This window comes from Podarcis filfolensis (genome assembly GCF_964270895.1).
Source record: "Podarcis filfolensis genome assembly, chromosome: 15".
Lineage (NCBI taxonomy): Eukaryota > Metazoa > Chordata > Lepidosauria > Squamata > Lacertidae > Podarcis > Podarcis filfolensis.
In genome coordinates, this window is record NC_139618.1 from 29,407,528 (window position 1) to 29,423,673 (window position 16,146).

At 46.3% G+C, this 16,146-nt stretch overlaps 1 protein-coding gene across 3 annotated transcripts in view; it reads left to right on the forward strand.

Annotated features, from left to right (window-relative positions):
• Window positions 1-16,146, forward strand: part of DSCAML1 (DS cell adhesion molecule like 1) — a 169,037-nt gene that overhangs the window by 2,203 nt on the left and 150,688 nt on the right. For all 3 annotated transcript variants that reach the window (XM_083588260.1, XM_083588261.1, XM_083588259.1), the window contains exons 2-3: window positions 8,750-9,067; window positions 11,951-12,097. In XM_083588260.1, the coding sequence (XP_083444386.1) occupies window positions 11,995-12,097 (103 nt within the window). In that variant the 5' untranslated portion in view covers window positions 8,750-9,067; window positions 11,951-11,994. The remainder of the gene's footprint in view (window positions 1-8,749; window positions 9,068-11,950; window positions 12,098-16,146) is intronic.

A 16,146-nucleotide genomic window follows, 5' to 3' on the forward strand; every position in this document is an offset into this window, starting at 1 on the left:
CTCTCTGTGTTGAGGTTCTGCTTGTCTCTGTCATCCATGCCAGCATCTGATTTGCCTGCATTTGCATTTTGACTGTGCAAAAGGAAGCGGGGGGAAAACACACACAATGTGTGCTATATTCCCTTTGATTTTTTCACAGGCAAAATAATAATTGTTTGTACTAGATTGATTGATTAGTTTCATTCCCAGTGGTTTGGGAAAGTGTCTTTGGTGGTAGCAGCTGTTCAGTCTTTGAGAAGACCAAATTGAGTCTTCCTCAACAGAATCTCGCACAGCCTCATCCCCTTTTTGGAAGCCATGATTTTTTTTTAATGGACCCCTAACTGCTTCTTTGTTAGAAAGTGTTAAAATGGAGCAGTTCCAGAAAGTGAATAACAATACAATAGGTTACATTATATTAGGGTGAGAAATGATATTGCTTAATGCATGAAAAGCCTTTTGGATACTTAATATATTTGGGCATCTAAGCACAACAGTTTAATGGGCTTGTGTTGTAGAAAAGGGCTCTGTTATAACAAAAAAGCAAATAAACATTTGATCCAAGGGAACACTAAAGTTTGAGGAAAAAACCGTCAATGGGTTGGAGCCCATTTCCCAGATTTATATACAGGCGGCTAACAAGTGTATGTGGGTATCTCACTGGGCAGAGAGCTCAGTGTCACTGCTTTTACGACTTGGGAGCAGAGGAGAGGGATGTGAGCAACTCTGCTTGCTTTGCAGACATGTCCAGTGTCATGGCTGGGTATCCATGGCTTGGCGCAGGGTGGTGGTGGGGGATGCTTGCAATTCTGTTTCCACCCCACCTCTTCCTGCTGCATCCTATTTATGTGGAGCTTTTCTCATATTAAAATCAGGCAGCTATTTAGTTCCCATTTGCACCACTTCTGTTCCCTCCCTTGTGCCTCCCCCTCATTGTGCTTTGTTTGTCTTAGAAATTAAACATGGGATCCTCATTAAGCTGTAGAGAAAGGGCTGGTTTGACATGTTCCAGGTTCTGCTAAATAGCAGCGGCATTGGAAGCTAACGGATGGGGGGCAGGGGAAGTTGCCCACCCCTGCATGATGGCTAAGCCTTGATGACCCATTGCCTGGGGTCCTCCAAACCCCAAGTTGGCTGCCAAGCAGCATACCTTTAAAATCTAGGGGGTGCTGCCCCCATTATCTATCTCGGCTGGAGCTTTTGGCGCTCTTGAGAGCAAGCTGGGCACAACTTGGCTCCAGGCTTGGTGATGGAATTTAGTGACACGTAGCCATCTCTCCCCCCTCCGGTGTTAACTGCACCGGTGAGAGTGGGCAGAATTTCATATTTGTTTCGTAAGCACCCTCCATACCCTTCTCTTGTCATTATCTTCCCCCTGCTAGGCTGGCATTGGAGGGGCTGCCTGAGCCCCCCTGTCTCATTCCCAGCAGCGGAGGAGCTCTGTGAGAGAGGGAGAGCTGAGGCGTCTCTCACATTCTGTGGCTCAGATCCTCCCAACATGGCGGCCCACACGTTCTGCAATGTGCCAGGAGGTGTGATTTCTTCCCTTCTCCAAACAGCATGGACTAACCACCTGCCACTCTATACCAGAGAAGGAGGCCATTGGGAAGCCAGTTTTCCATATTAGGAAAAGCAGTTTGAAAGGCCTCTTCAATTTCAGTTCCTTGAGGAATCGGAAAGGAGCAAAATTATTTATTGTATCTGAATGGAAGTGGAAAAAAATCTGCTTGATTTCAGCTTTTTCTTCCATCTGTGTTTGTTGTTTGTATTTCCTCATCCTCAGTAAGCCTTCAATTTGTGGCAAATCATGCAAAGAGGTTTTCCCTTAAAATGTAGTTAAATGTTTTTCCTTTAAAAAAATGATCTGGTGGCCTTTGCCAATATGCTGAATAGCATTGCTTGGCTGTAATGTCCCCACTAGCTTACGTTTAGCTTACCCTTGATGGGGGTGTGTGAGTGTGTGCATTTGAACCATGTGTGCATTATCTTGAAGTGCCCGGTAGACATGGCGGTTGTGTGAGATGAACAGAACTCTGGAGAGAGGCTTCTGAAAGCTCCTGCCTTTTCTAGACTTACAGAATAATGGAGCTGGGTCAGAGCTTCTCCCAGCAAGGGAAGTTGTGGTGGCAATTAATAATTTGTGTATTCAAAATGGTGCAAACAGCTTATTGCCCATTGCCTGGAATGGAGCTGAGAGAAGCTGAAACAAAACTCACACTGGGTGCCAGAAATTGGTGCACTGCCCTCCTATGGCTGATCAGCCCAATTTCAAGCAGTGCATAGCCTCTCCTTGTATGTTTTTTATTTTATTTTTTCAACTTGTATACCATTCTTTATTTTCAAAAATCCCAGAGTCATTTACATAACAAAGCCTTAAAACACAAAAACACCCACCCCACAGATTCACCACATTATCATTGCAAATTTAATGTGATGGTTAGTGAGTTTTCCAAGATGTGTGTGTGTGTGTGTGTGTGTGTGTGTGTGTGTGTTTAGCAAGAGGTGTGGGATCTTAGCATGAGACATCTGTGGCAGTGAAATATACTCGGAGTCGAGTGTGGATTTCATGCTCTTTATTCAGCTCATAGGAGGGGAGATCTCATTGGGGCCATTGGGGTGAGGCATGTATTGGATGCATGACTATGCAGATGGTGTTCTGGGTGTGGCAAAGGAGATGCTTGGGCTTCTGTATACTGTAATTCCTTCAGCTGCACCACAGTCTCTTCCCTGCTGCCACTTGATTTCCAGTGTTTAGCTGTTTCTGTCCCAGTCAAGACTTCAGGAAGGATGCCAGATCCTCATTCCCACACAGGGAACTGTTAACCTGGATGCTCTTGATCAGGGGTCGGCAAAGTTTTTGTGGCTTGGGCTGGTTCATGGTCCTGCAGACGCTGTGGTGGGCCGGAGTGCAGGCGCACGCACAAATGCGCAAACGCTATTTCCGGCACTCCTTCCGGTGCGGAGGAGGCATGCACAGCTTCCCATTGGCTGCAGGAGCTTCCTGCAGCCAATGGGATGCCTGCCAGTGTCACGGAAGGCGTTCCCCGCTTTGCTGCACACTGGTTTAGCGTGGCACACGGGAGCTGACCGAGCGGGTGGCAGGGGTCCATGGGTCAGTTTTAAACGACCCTCATGGGCCGCTTGTGGCCCATGGGCCTTAGGTTGCTGACCCCTGCTCTTGATGGATGTAGAGTGCAGCACAGAGCGCTTTGACGCATGCTGCCCTCTGGAGCAAGAGGCAAGGAAGTACTCTGTCAAAAAGTGGGCCATGAGGCAATGCCCTCCAATATCTTAACCAAAGGGTTGAGGCAGTGGTCGGCTTGCGTGATTTTGGGTGAAATCCTTTCCTTCTCCTCACAGTTCAGATCCTGATAATGAGCCATTGGGAGTGATAGCTAAAAGGGGTAAGGGTTGATGGCTTCCAGAGGCAGGTTGATCCCTTAGAATTAGTTGTTTGCCTTGTCATCTCGGCACTGGTGTCCCTGACACACTCACTTATTCTGACAGCTGCTAAGGTTGTTGTTTTTTTAAATTAAGAAGCAAGTTATTTAAATTCTTCCTAAGCTCTACACTTACAGCAGATAGATTGCATCCAAGGAGAGAATAAGTCTCCTAACATAGTCCAAGGGTGGCTGGTGTAATAGCTGGTTGTGTTTGAAGCCATATAAGGGGGAGATAAGGTGGCCTTGGCCTTGCAGTATTCAGAAGTCAGGTTTACCCCCCTTTTTTTAAAAAAAAGAGGGCATAAACAAGCTATGAGGAAGCAAAGGTTGCTGGCAGCTTCTTGCACCTCTTGTCAAAAGCTGTTTGTGGCTCATTGTTAACTTAGCTTCTAGGTGGGAATGGTAAGGCAGGTTTGGGGGTTCTCCGGCTTCTTCTTGCTCCCGTTTTCCCACTGAACATGTTGTCCAAGTTCATCTTGTGCATTAACTCCACCATTCAGTCCCTTCACCATTCAGTGTGCTTTCAGAGAATGCTACTTGGGTGTGGGGGTGCAAGGTGGGGTGGAGGAGGAATTGCTGCCTGGAAAAGACAGCTTACCCTAGAGATGCTCTGCACATTTTACTGTTGACTTGTTACCCCCTACCCATGAACAGTACCTGTGCACAGTAAGAGCCTGTGATCAGTAGGGTAGTCAACAAGGATGGAGCAGCTTTCTAAGCTCATGGTGAGGTTGAAATTTCTGTACCTGTAAACCACTGCATCCTTTGAAGTCTGATGGAGTGGACATCTGCCCCACTTTTGCAGCCATCATTGCTGATTCCTACTCAACTCTTGGTGGCATCTGTATCTTTTACCTATTGTTTTTGAGGATCACAGCTCCATTTGGCAGTGACCTGTCAGGAGCCTGTGACTTAGGTGAGGCCCCTTTTGACTGCGGCATTCCCTGCTGAATTCATCTGACTGGTAAAATATAAAATCTCCACTAAAGGCTGCTAACTGGTGGACTGTAAAAATTAAAATAAAATAGCCTACTTCCCCTCACATCTCTTCAGTAGGTTTGAGCCATCATAAATGTATTTTGACCCTTGAAAAGAAGAGCAATGTTCTTGTCATGCAAGATCATTTTTCCTTGTGGTCTCACCTGCGGACCAAAGGCTGGGCCAGTGTAGCATCTCAGTCTATGATATTTAGAGGGTGTGGTAACATGTGGAAGGGTGAGAAGATGACTGCTTGGAAGGGGGTCAGAAACATCTCTGTGCTTTGCCCCCAAGACGTGTGCTGGATGCAGACGACTGCTTTGACAGAAAGGGACCTTCACCTTTCTTTGCCAGGTTCCTTCTAGCAGTGCAACACTTGAAGAAGTCCAGTGAGGAAGATGAGTAAATATTATGGTAGAATGATGACAAAATGAATCTCTTTCCCCGGACAAAGCCGAAGTATTAATATTTCAATACCTCTAGGTTGCAATTTCCTACAATTTAAGAAGATTGCTCTGTGAGAACTCGAAATGTGTTTTCTTCAGCGCTGGGAACACAGACTGTGCATCTTCGCTTTGGTGCTGCTGTTCTGTTGCCATCCCATCCTCCCTTCTGTACCAGTGCCGAAGGTTGGGTCTAAATTAATGCCTTTGATATGTAGGTTACAGCCAAGGATTGTGACCAGATGCCAGAAGTGATTTCTGTTTTAAAAATATTGCAAGGCTATTTCTATGTTTTTAATCTCTCCTGGTGATTTGGAGGCAGTTTTATGAAACATGGAATTAGGATGGTGCTCACCGTTAAATGGTAAAGGAGATTAGATGGATTTAACTCTATGCGTCTGTCTCATAACTACTACCAATCCCATAACTTCCATTTTCTATTAAAAATCCATTCCGCCCCTTTTGACCTGCAAAAGCTTTACTAGTAATTTGAATTCCTCTCCTTATTTATGAGGATTTTGCCCCCCCTTTCTCCCCACCCCCATATCTGTGCAACTAACCTTAACATGGTGAGTAGGGTGGGGGACTCACTGCAGAGAAAATGGTTATCTCCCAAGGGGTTGCTGCTCATGGGAGCACTGAATGCAGTGGCGAGAGAATGGGAGCCCTCCTACTGGACCTGAGTGGGCTTTGCTAGCAGCTGCATGAACATGGCTGCCTCCTCTAAGGGCCCCATGTTGACCCTTCAAGCCATGCTTGCAGTGAGCCCAGATTTCTGTAAGCCAGGACCAGGGCTGTGTGTTCTTCCCAGTTCTGTGACCCGAATACATTATGCAAATATTTGCTTGGCTGGCATAATTCTGTTTCTGGCAGGAGGTACGCAGAGCTTGTGTATTTATTTATTTGTTATGAAGATTTATATCCTGCCTTTCTATAATATATCCATAGTGGCTTATTAGCAGGGCTGAAATACAAACACAATAGTAAAACAACAAGATGAAATGCTATATCAAGTAACAAAGCTTCAGGGCTTTGATTGCTGAAAGTCCAGCTCTTCCCGCTTCCTCTGTTCAAGCTTATCTGCTAGAAATGCCTCTCTACTCTCTTACCAAAAACCTGCAATTCTTAGGAGGCTGAATTTTATGCCTTGCACCAAATGCCACTTTTGCACAACTGGGATTCTTTTTACCAAAACAGAAATGCTGGACTAGGTGGATCAAGATTTTATCTATGAAGGTGCTTATTTTGGTCTTAGGAAAGAGGGCAAACATTGTTAGCCATTGAAAGGATAATGAGTATTTACTCTATCTCTGTAAAACTCACACATGTTGGCGGGCCAAGGAAATTCTTGTAGGGGAAAAAGCAAGAGAAAAGGGAAAAAACAAACAAACCAGGGATGGAGTTGACTTCAGGGTTGAAGCAGAGCTGGGGATACCCTGGAGTGGAGAGGGACTGCCAGACAGTGTTCACACAATAATGGACTGGATGGTTGTTTTCTGGCACTCTTCTAGTTAAATTTGCTGTTATGTAGTTGTGATGAACCTGAGTTGTTGGTGAGGAGAGACACAGGAACTCAATGAGTGACATGTCTTAGGTATGGTGGTGGCAGTAACTGGGAGCTGGCTTGTGCCTCGTCCCTATTGGCAAGGGCCTATGATGAGTGTGTGTCGTCTGCGTGGAGTTTCAGAGAAGGGGATCCTTGTGTTTGGGTTTTGTCCTGAGGAGGCTTGGGATGAATCTAGCAGAAGCATTGTTTGGTCCATAACAAAGTGCCTCCTGTGGGCTGGTAAATAGCGGGAAATGGTGTGGCGCATCTTGTCCCCCCCAAAATCTTCTCTTGCAGCAGAGTGCCTCCCCACCCCAGCAATTTTGTCAGGCAGATGTTTGTATCCAGAGCAAGGAGCTTATTCTGAGAGAGGGGCGGGTGTGTGAAGAGCCTTTCCATCGCCTCCTGTGGCTCCATTCAGACAGTTTTTGCTGTCTTGCAGCTCTGTTAACTGCTTCCTTGTTTCTAAGAGATGCACATTAATGTGCCTGTACTGTGAAGTAATTAAAACATTCTAGATATTATTTTTCTAATGCCAGCCCAAGAAAGCTGTGTGGTATTTGGACCCATGGTATTAGAAGAGGAGACGGCTTCTGAATATTCACCATCATGATGAAAACACAAATATTTTTTCCCATCTTGCTTAGCGTTTACGGTCTCATCCCTGCTTTGTGTTGAGATGTGAATTGCTGTGCCCAATAAGGCTTTAATAGCCTTTCCTCAAATGAGCAGTTGGGATGGAGGCATCCTCCCTGGAGGGGCTGGTGGTGGTAAAGTGCTCTGCTAAGAATATTAATAGATGAGCCATTTTTTGCCATTCGCTACCATTTGTCTCCCTCCTGCACCCCCCCCAAGCAAAAAAAATATTGGGAAAATATTAAGGTTGTGGATAGTCCCTTGTGACTTTGTCCAAAGCGGTAGTGCTTTTTTTGCTTCTTTGCATGGTTGTAGGCGCAGCTGGGAAGGTGGCTGGGCTCTGAGCCCGAGGAGGAGCTGCTAATTCCCTGGCACAGATTGCTCCGTCCTCGATCTTTGTCCTTCCACCTACTTAAAAGTAGCACAGCTAAAAAAAGGAGTCAAATCTGAATGGCTTTGGGGGCCTCCAGCTGATTCTCAGGAAATATCTGGCCCCATCCAAGCACATTGCAGCCTCCAGCATGTACATAGGTGTTGGTGTAGGTGGGTGTGCTTGTGCCCCTTGCAGAGAAGACAAAAGTGCTTCTTTCCCCCAAGTAGGGTGCTCTTGCCCATATCTGAGATTTAGGCACACTGCCCCCTACTCCGTGAATGGCACAGTAAATGGTAGAAGTGACACCAGAGCAACTGACTAAGCCTTCCTTGTTGGGGTGATGGTGGTTTCAAGAGGCTTCCTGCTGGACACTGGAGGGCAGCACAGAGGCCTGGCAGATCTTGAAAAAGACACTGGAGGGAGATGTGGGTGTAATTGGCTGAACTGGCTTAACCCAGATCCTTATTCCTGTGCATGATTGACAAGAGTGGGGTGGGGAGGTCCTTGTCCCTTAGCTCCTTCCATTATCTCTTCCCAAGCTACCCTCCACCTGAGCAGCTGTAGGTGTTTCCCTCCTTTGATAGCTATTGTACCCTTGAGCAGTGATTGTTCTGAAAATCTTCATCAGTTTTCTCTCTCCCTTCCCCCTGGTATATGTGCTAAGTTACACATGTTCTCAACAACATGACAAATTGGATAAATGGGAAGCTCAATTCTACCACTCATTGACATGTGAGATTCATTTCATTGTTTGCTGAAATGTTTAGGGGTTTTGTTTTTTTAATGGGTTTATTCATTCTGTAAGAGGGCTGATGGAAAACATAAGCTCACAGGGATCTGGAGTATGCACCTCATGAAGTCCTGGCTGCCCAGTCAGCTCTTGATTTTTGAACATTTGGCAGATACTTCCTCTGAAGGCATTTCAAAAGCTGCTGTCCTTGAGGTTTGAGGGATGCCTACTGAAGCTTCTGATTCTGTGGTTCTTGCCAATTATTGGGGCTGTAAATCCTGCCCCCAGAGGGCAGACCTCCTGGCATAGCCAAACAGCCTCATTCTGGTGTGGCCTTGAGGGTCTGTTAGGTGCCTGTAAGCCAGGACCTTGTGAATTTGCACTGGGCTATGAAATGGAAGTTTAGCAGGCCTCTGCTGGCCTTGCCTCTGGAGAAGGTTACTCAGCAAGTATTCCTAGGAAAGAGCCACTGGCTCATTTCCTTGGTGTTGTGGGTGAGCTAAGGTAGTGGGAGTATCCAGTGGCAATGACTGGGCTGACTTTTGGGGTTTGCATGAGGGCGCTCCTGGCACCACTCCTCATAATGCTTGCTCTCCCATTTTCTTCTCTTCTCCTCTGCAGCGCATACAGAAGATGTTGGAACCAGCCTCTACTTTGTGAACGACTCCATTCAGCAGGTGACCTTCTCCAGCACTGTGGGGGTGGTAATCCCCTGTCCAGCAGCAGGGTCCCCCAGTGCCACCCTTCGCTGGTACCTCGCCACTGGGGATGACATCTATGATGTCCCACACATCCGTCACGTCCATGCCAATGGGACGCTGCAGCTCTACCCTTTCTCGCCATCTGCCTTCAATAGCTTTATCCACGACAACGACTATTTCTGTACTGCAGAGAATTCTGCGGGGAAAATCAGGAGCCCAAATATCCGGGTTAAAGCAGGTATTGGCTGCTCTGGGTCTTGTCTTCAGTATGGTTGACTTCACTTGTAGTGGAGGGAGGATGGTGGCAGTCTTTGGGCCTGTGCCCAGTTACTTTTTTAGCTGAGCATAGACAGCTGTGGCTGTGTTTGGCCCAAGACAATCAGGAATATTTTCTAGGAGAGGTAAATGAGTGTCTGTTGGATGAGTGTCTGAATGCTGACTTTTGAATTGCAGAGAACTCTTCGTTATGCTGGCTTCTCTAGACACTTTGAATGAAACCTTTTGGTGAGGTCTGAGCTGGGCCAAACTCCTGTCACCTGTATAGGAAATGTTCCTTTGCAGCCATCCTACTTGCTTTGTGAGCTGCAGCCTAAACAAGCTGATGGCTAATTAAGCAGAGGAAAATGATGAGCAAAGTAGCAGAGCTCTTCTGGTCAATGATTGACAGAGACTGGGTGGGCTGAGAACCCCCAGTGGTTCCATTAGGTAACCTATTAAGCATTGGACTAGCAAAGTGCATACTACCCCAGGGACCAAAGGAGCTTTCTTCCTTCATTGCCTTGCAGCAGTGTAGACTGACATTAAATATCCAGAAGTGAATTATTTACCCGAATTACAGCATTGGTTATAATATTGGGGAGGTGCAGGGCGAGAAGAATGTAAGGACAGAACTTAAGGGCACGGGTTGCACTTGGCCAGAGGAGCATTCAGAATTCTCTTTATGCATTGGTTACCTCCCTGCTTGTGGCTCACACCTGTGAGTGCTGAAGGAGCAATGTGGGAGGGAGGGTACAAGCTGGACCTTTTTATGGCAGATGCTTACTTCTTCCCTAAACCAGTAAGGACTCTTTTCTGGTTGACATTTTACCCTTGTGACTCTGAAGAAATGGGACTGGTAGTTTTTCCTTCCAAATCCACAGCTGGAAATAGACCCTCCCAGGTGTGGAGGTGGGGGGGGGCAGGCTGTGGTTTCTGCTATGGGTACTTTCCCCCCAGAGTGCCCCTGTTGGCTGTTCCTGGGCCTGGGCAACACCACCTCTTTCTCCTGCAGTTGTCTGTGGTGCCCTTGGTTTAAACTGCATGTTTAGGACGACAAACATTGATCAGCAGTTTCTTTTTGGTGGCTTCAGCATTGTAATGTATGACTTTCTAAAAGACTGATTTGGATTCTGAATATCTTAAGGGGCCTTGTTGGGGAAATCCACCCGTTTCTGAATGCCAAATATCAATTTGCATTCCAACACATATTTCCCAATGGGAGGGGAAGGGTTGAATCCTTGAACCCTTAACTCCTCTAACATTTGTTACCAGTTATATCTTCTGGCTAACTTGAGGGTCAAATATCCCTCTTTCCCTGTGGCGTATTAGACAATTATGTGAGGTATGAAGAGAAAAGCTTTTCTCTCTTTCTCATATAGTACTGGAACCTGAGGGGATCCATTGAAGCTGAACAGAGGACAGGCACAAGAGGAACCACTTCTTCACACAATGCATCGTTAAAACTATGGTTTTTGCTGCCACAAGATGTAGAGATGGCCACCAACTTTGGAACACATAAGTCTTCAAAAGGAGATTAGATATATTTGTACAACATAAATCTCTCAAGTAACGGTATCTATATGCTACCTGCAGTACTGGAAGCATTGCGCCTCTGAATGCCAGTTTCTGGGGCACAGCATCAGCAGGAGGCTGTAATGTTTATGGCCTCCTTGTAGCCTTTATTTCACGTGGGTCAAAGACCCAGTTTGGCACCCCCCAATGCATATTTGTGTAAACACATACACACAGGCTGGGAGGCTCAATGGTGCCCCTCTGGAGGCTTCAACTGGGGCAAAAACCCCATCTAGCCCCCTCCTCCCAGGTATAGCTCTGCTTTGGAGCATTTTCTGGCTGTAGTGAGAAGCAGGATGCTGGACTAGATAGACCCCCTTTGGTCTGATCCAGCTTCTGCCCGACACTTCTTATGTTTTTCATACATTGTATGTAGGCTGCCTTTGAAGGTTGTCTGGAAACTTCAGAATACAGCTGCAAGATTGCCCATGAGCTGTAGTAGGAACAGGTCCCAAACCAATACTTCACTGGCTCTCAGCCTGTTTCTGGACTCTATTCAGAATGTTGTTTTTGACCTTTTAAACCTCTTGATAACTTGGGACCAGGATCTCTGAAGGATCAACTGTTTCCCCATGTACCAGTCTGCACACCAAGGACTTTGCAGGAGGTCTTTTCTGGTCCTCCTGCTGAGTGAGGTGCAGCAGGTGGTTCCTGAGGAAAGGAGACAGCAGCACAGAGAGTCTTGCCTTCACCTTACTTTGTTATCGTTTTGGCTCCTGGTCTTATTTCCCCAGGTGTTTTAATCTCTTCTAGATTCAAATTGTTTTTTTTTTATCCCCCCGTTGTCTTATGCTGATTTAATATGTTTTGTGGCTGATAGTTATTATTTTATGTGTTTTGAATTTTTACTCCTGTTGCAACTTGGCTGTAGGGCATTATATACTTAAAATAAATTTTAACTGCTGGTGTTCGTTCTTCGACCAGCTTTCAGCATATGACAGGATAATTTATTTTCTGCACTGTGATACTTTGTGCCTTTGTTTTACTGAGGTTCTTGTTTGTTTTACTGGGTTTATTGTGTGTTAGGCTAGGTGGAGGTTTGTTGGCTCTGGAAAAACAGCTGTTAATACAGCCTGCCCCAATGCACAATGCAGGCCAAAGTCTCTGGGCGCTTCTTGGAGGAGTGCTCCCAGTTGAAAGCCACGTGCGAAACCTGGTGTCATGTGCGCTGTAGGATGGATGACTGTGCAGGGTTGTGAACAAAGGGGATGAAATTCTTCTTGAAGTGCAGCAAATGGCTTCTGGTTGCCACTCTGTCCCAATCACCACCTCCCTGTCTCTTTCTCCCCAGTTTTCAGGGAACCTTACACAGTCCGGGTGGAGGATCAAAGGTCAATGCGTGGAAACGTGGCTGTTTTCAAGTGCCTCATCCCTTCTTCGGTGCAAGAATACGTCAGTGTTGTGTCCTGGGAGAAAGACACGGTTTCTATCATCCCAGGTAAGACAGGATGCATTGCTGCCCCTCACCTCCTGGTCCTGCTGCTTCCTTTCTTCTATCACATGAGATCTGTTGTCATTCTCTCTCTAGTGATCTCTGGCCAAGGGGCACAATGGATGCTGGCTGAGGATTGTCAGCCCTTTTGCCAAGTCCCAATGCCAATGGGGCCACAAGAGTGGTCCTACCCCCCCCCGTTTTTTTAGGAATAGAGCCCCAGGGTAGATTCCCTCCTTCCCAGAGCTGGGCTGTCTCTGCATTTAGTCAGCTCTGTAAGGCCCCTTAGAGCTTGGATTAGCTGGTGCCACGCTCATGCTGAGAGATGAGGGGAATGTGAGGAGGTGATAGTCTTGTTCAGACCATCAAGAAGAGACTGGCCAGCATCCTGTTCTCAGAGTAGGCAACCAGATGCCTCTGGGAGGAGGCCTGCAGGCAGGACCCAAATGCATCAGCTTGAGCTCTTCTCCCTGCCTGAGCTTCCCAGCAACTGGTCTTATTATACTGAGACATACATTGGCTGATGCCTTCCTCCCTTCAAGATAGTGCCCTTGAGCCAAACAGGAGCCACACAGAACCAAAGATTGTGTTTAGCCTGGAAGTGCCTTAGAATGAAATCCATCAAACGGTTGGGGATGTTACTTTGAATTGTTCTTGGAAGTAAACACTCAAATCAAAGAATCTGACTCGTGTCTTGCAAGACTTTAATTGGTCTTTAAAGGCTATCTGGAGAGAACATTTGACCAGCCTGCCTCAAAGCCCTACTTCTGCAGAGACTGCCAGGGTTTGGGCAGACCCAGAAGAAGGAGGGAGGGTGCACCAAGGATTGCGAAGGGAGATCCTCCTCCCCCTCTTTGACCTTTTCAGTGCACACTCTGTATTATTAGAAGGAAAAGAAAACTGATTTTATAAATTGCTCATTGATTTGAGAGCAGTGCTTGCCTGAGGCAGCGTCTGCTTTGGTCTGTTGGATAATTCTCCTGCGCAGCTTCTGTGTTGGCTCCCGAAAGCTGGGATGAGCTTTCTGGGGAGCACACACCATGTGGTGATATGCTGTTATTTTGGTTGTATTTCTGGAGTTGAGGTTCCAAATTAGAAGACTAACCCAATCAGAGAACAGGCATAGAAACTGCGCCCTGATTTCCAGAGTGCAGAACATGTAATGACTACAAAAACTAACTGGGAGAGAGAGAAACTATTGCTCTGTTCTGATGGAAGAACCACCTAGCCATGGTTCAACGCCTTAGAAATGCAGTGAGATTCACCAGCAAGTTCTCATCTTATACCTTGTGTTGCATCTTCCCTTTGAGAAGGCTGCCATTTGAGTAGAGGGACTTAAGGACAGTGGGTAGGAGAGGGCAGCTGAAATGCTCTTCTCTGTTGCTGTGTTTCATGACTGCTTTGTGTCCATTTGTTCCCTTATTATATAAGGACTGTTCTTTCTGGATGATGTAGCTACAGACATTGAGGTGCTATCTGATGCTGCCTCTAAGTTTCTCTAGTGTGAAACCATCTCGTGAAGCTGCTTTCTCGATGCCCCTGCTAGATCTTCCTGAGCTGAAGTGGTTAAGGCTGCTGTTGTGAGCCTTGAGTACTGGTGACTCAGAGGAGCCTGAAGGACCTGGGGGAATGGGCTGCTGCACCCTAGCGGACCTGAGACTGGTTAGGGCCATACAGGCTATCCAGAGAGCCCTGCCTTTGTAAGCCAGTAGTGTTTGGCCAACCCTGCAAAGACTTGGCAAGGGCTTTGCCCCAAGGCCTGTTCATTGTTGCTGGATGTTTGTCCTTGCAAGGGTCAAGAAATGCCTCTGGTCTCAAAGCTGCCTTGCAGAAGCCTACAGCGGAAGCTGAGAGTATTGGATGTGATGCCCGAGACCTCAACACTTTTTTGTTGTTGGAGACCTAAACTGTGGGTGTTTCCATGGGCAGGCAGTGTACTCAGGTTTTTCCTCTTCTTGGGGAGTGAACAGACCTTGCAGAGAGAGAAGCCTGCTTTCTTTCCTCTGCTCAGTAAACTTGAGCAGTTGCTAGCAATCTCCTTATCCCTGGGTGGGCTGTGCTTCTCACAGTGGTTGGGGTCCTCAATGTTCCAAGCAGCAGTGGGATTGCAAGAGGGGCTTGTGGTGGAAGGGGTGACATCATACTGTAGTGTCTGCTATTGGGTTGCTCTGAAGCCTCTTGGGAAGCAGAAACATACAGTGGCTGCTCCCCTATATATATTTGCATTTTTCTGCATGGGAAACACCTAATTCAGGTTTATTTGAATGCTGTTTTTCCAACCCCTTACTCCTTCTTAAGACAAGATGAAAGAGTAGTGGACTTCACCACCACCACCACCACACACACACACGCACACACGCACACACACACACACACACACACACACACACACACACTCATCCCCATCCTTGTGTTTACCATCTAACTCGATGTAGAATTATGGATAATTTGAAAGTTTGCACACAATTTTGTGACATTTTGTTTGGCCAAATAAAGATATTGCCCTAATGTGGCTATTTGAAGATAAAACCACTCATATCCAGTCAGACCTGTTAACAGTTGGAGCAGTTAGTATGACGTTTCCAGAACATGGAGTGTGTATGTACTCATTGCATGATAATATGCATTCATTGCTAGGTGCAGACACATTTTGGGGGAGCTGTACACAAGACATTGTCTCCATGCCATCCTTGTTCCACACTATTAGCTGTCTTAAGCGCATTCTGCAGGATTGGTTTTAATCCATTTTGTGTTGAGAGCATTTGATGCACACTACTGTGTAAACTCGGCCACACAATACAAATAGTAATTCCTGTTTTTAGCAACTTTATTACATGAACGTATGCACAATCGCAGAGCCCTATGTACAAGAGGGCTCTGTGAAAAAATGAGCCTCATGCATTCCTACATGTGTACATAGGCATGATATAGTCTGGTTGTTTGGGATTAGTTTCTGTTCTTGTGGCCAAAAGAAGTGGACTCGGTTGTTGCAGGAGGTTCAAATAAGTGTGCATTTGGTTCTTGCCTAATTACTTGTAGTTGGAGAAGACTGACTATGTGAGTCCAGGAGGTGATTGATGCCTCCTTGTAAATAGCAGTCACTTCAGCCTTGAAGGAGGAAGTTGTTTGGTCTCTCCTTAAAAAACCCTCTCTGGACCCGGAAGACTGCAATGTTTATCACCTACTCACAAATATCCACTTTTGGGCAAAGTGCTTGAGTGGGTAGTAGAAGGCTTTGTTGCATGCTGCTTGGATCACTTTTTGCTCCTAGTGGTTTACCAAACTTCTAAATGTATACAATGGATTACCTACACATCCATTTCAGTTTCATTTCAGGATTGACGTCAGTGCCAAAACCCTGATGGATGATCTTTGTAAGGAGAGAAACAGGGAAAGTGTGACCTTGTGAATTCTCCATGATGTCTCAGCACCTTTTGATACCATGTGGAAGACATGGTGCACCTACCTGCACTGTAGGTTCTATAAATTAGTGATGGAGGATTCCTGCTTGAAACCATGACCCTTGTATCATGAGGGTTCTGTAGGGATCCACCTTATCCTGCACACTCCTCAACATCTGTGTGAAGCCTCTGTGCTTCAAGTATTTGGAATGCAGTGCTATCAGTATGTTGATGGCCCTTAGCTCTGTTCCTTCTTGTTGGGTGAAGGCTATGAATATACCAAACCAGTGCCTAGGTACAGTAGTGAGCTGGATGAGGGGTAAGAAACTGAAGCCGGGATCTTTTGATAAAGGGCAGTATATAAATCAATTAAATAATCATCATAAGCTGGATGCTGATATGATAGAGGCACTGTGAATAGTTGGTTCTCAGGCTGGGGAGATCCATGGTTGCCTTCTTTTGAAGAAAGTTACATTGGCCATGAAAAAACAAGTGCACAGTTTGAGGGTACTCATAGAATCAATGTTGTCATCACTAGAGACCTAGGTGGCCTTGGTGACACGGAGTGCTTTGGCCAGCTTTGGTTGGTCCACTAACTGTGAACACATCTGATCCATGCTCTGGAAACCTTCTGGAAGGATCACTGCAATTTGT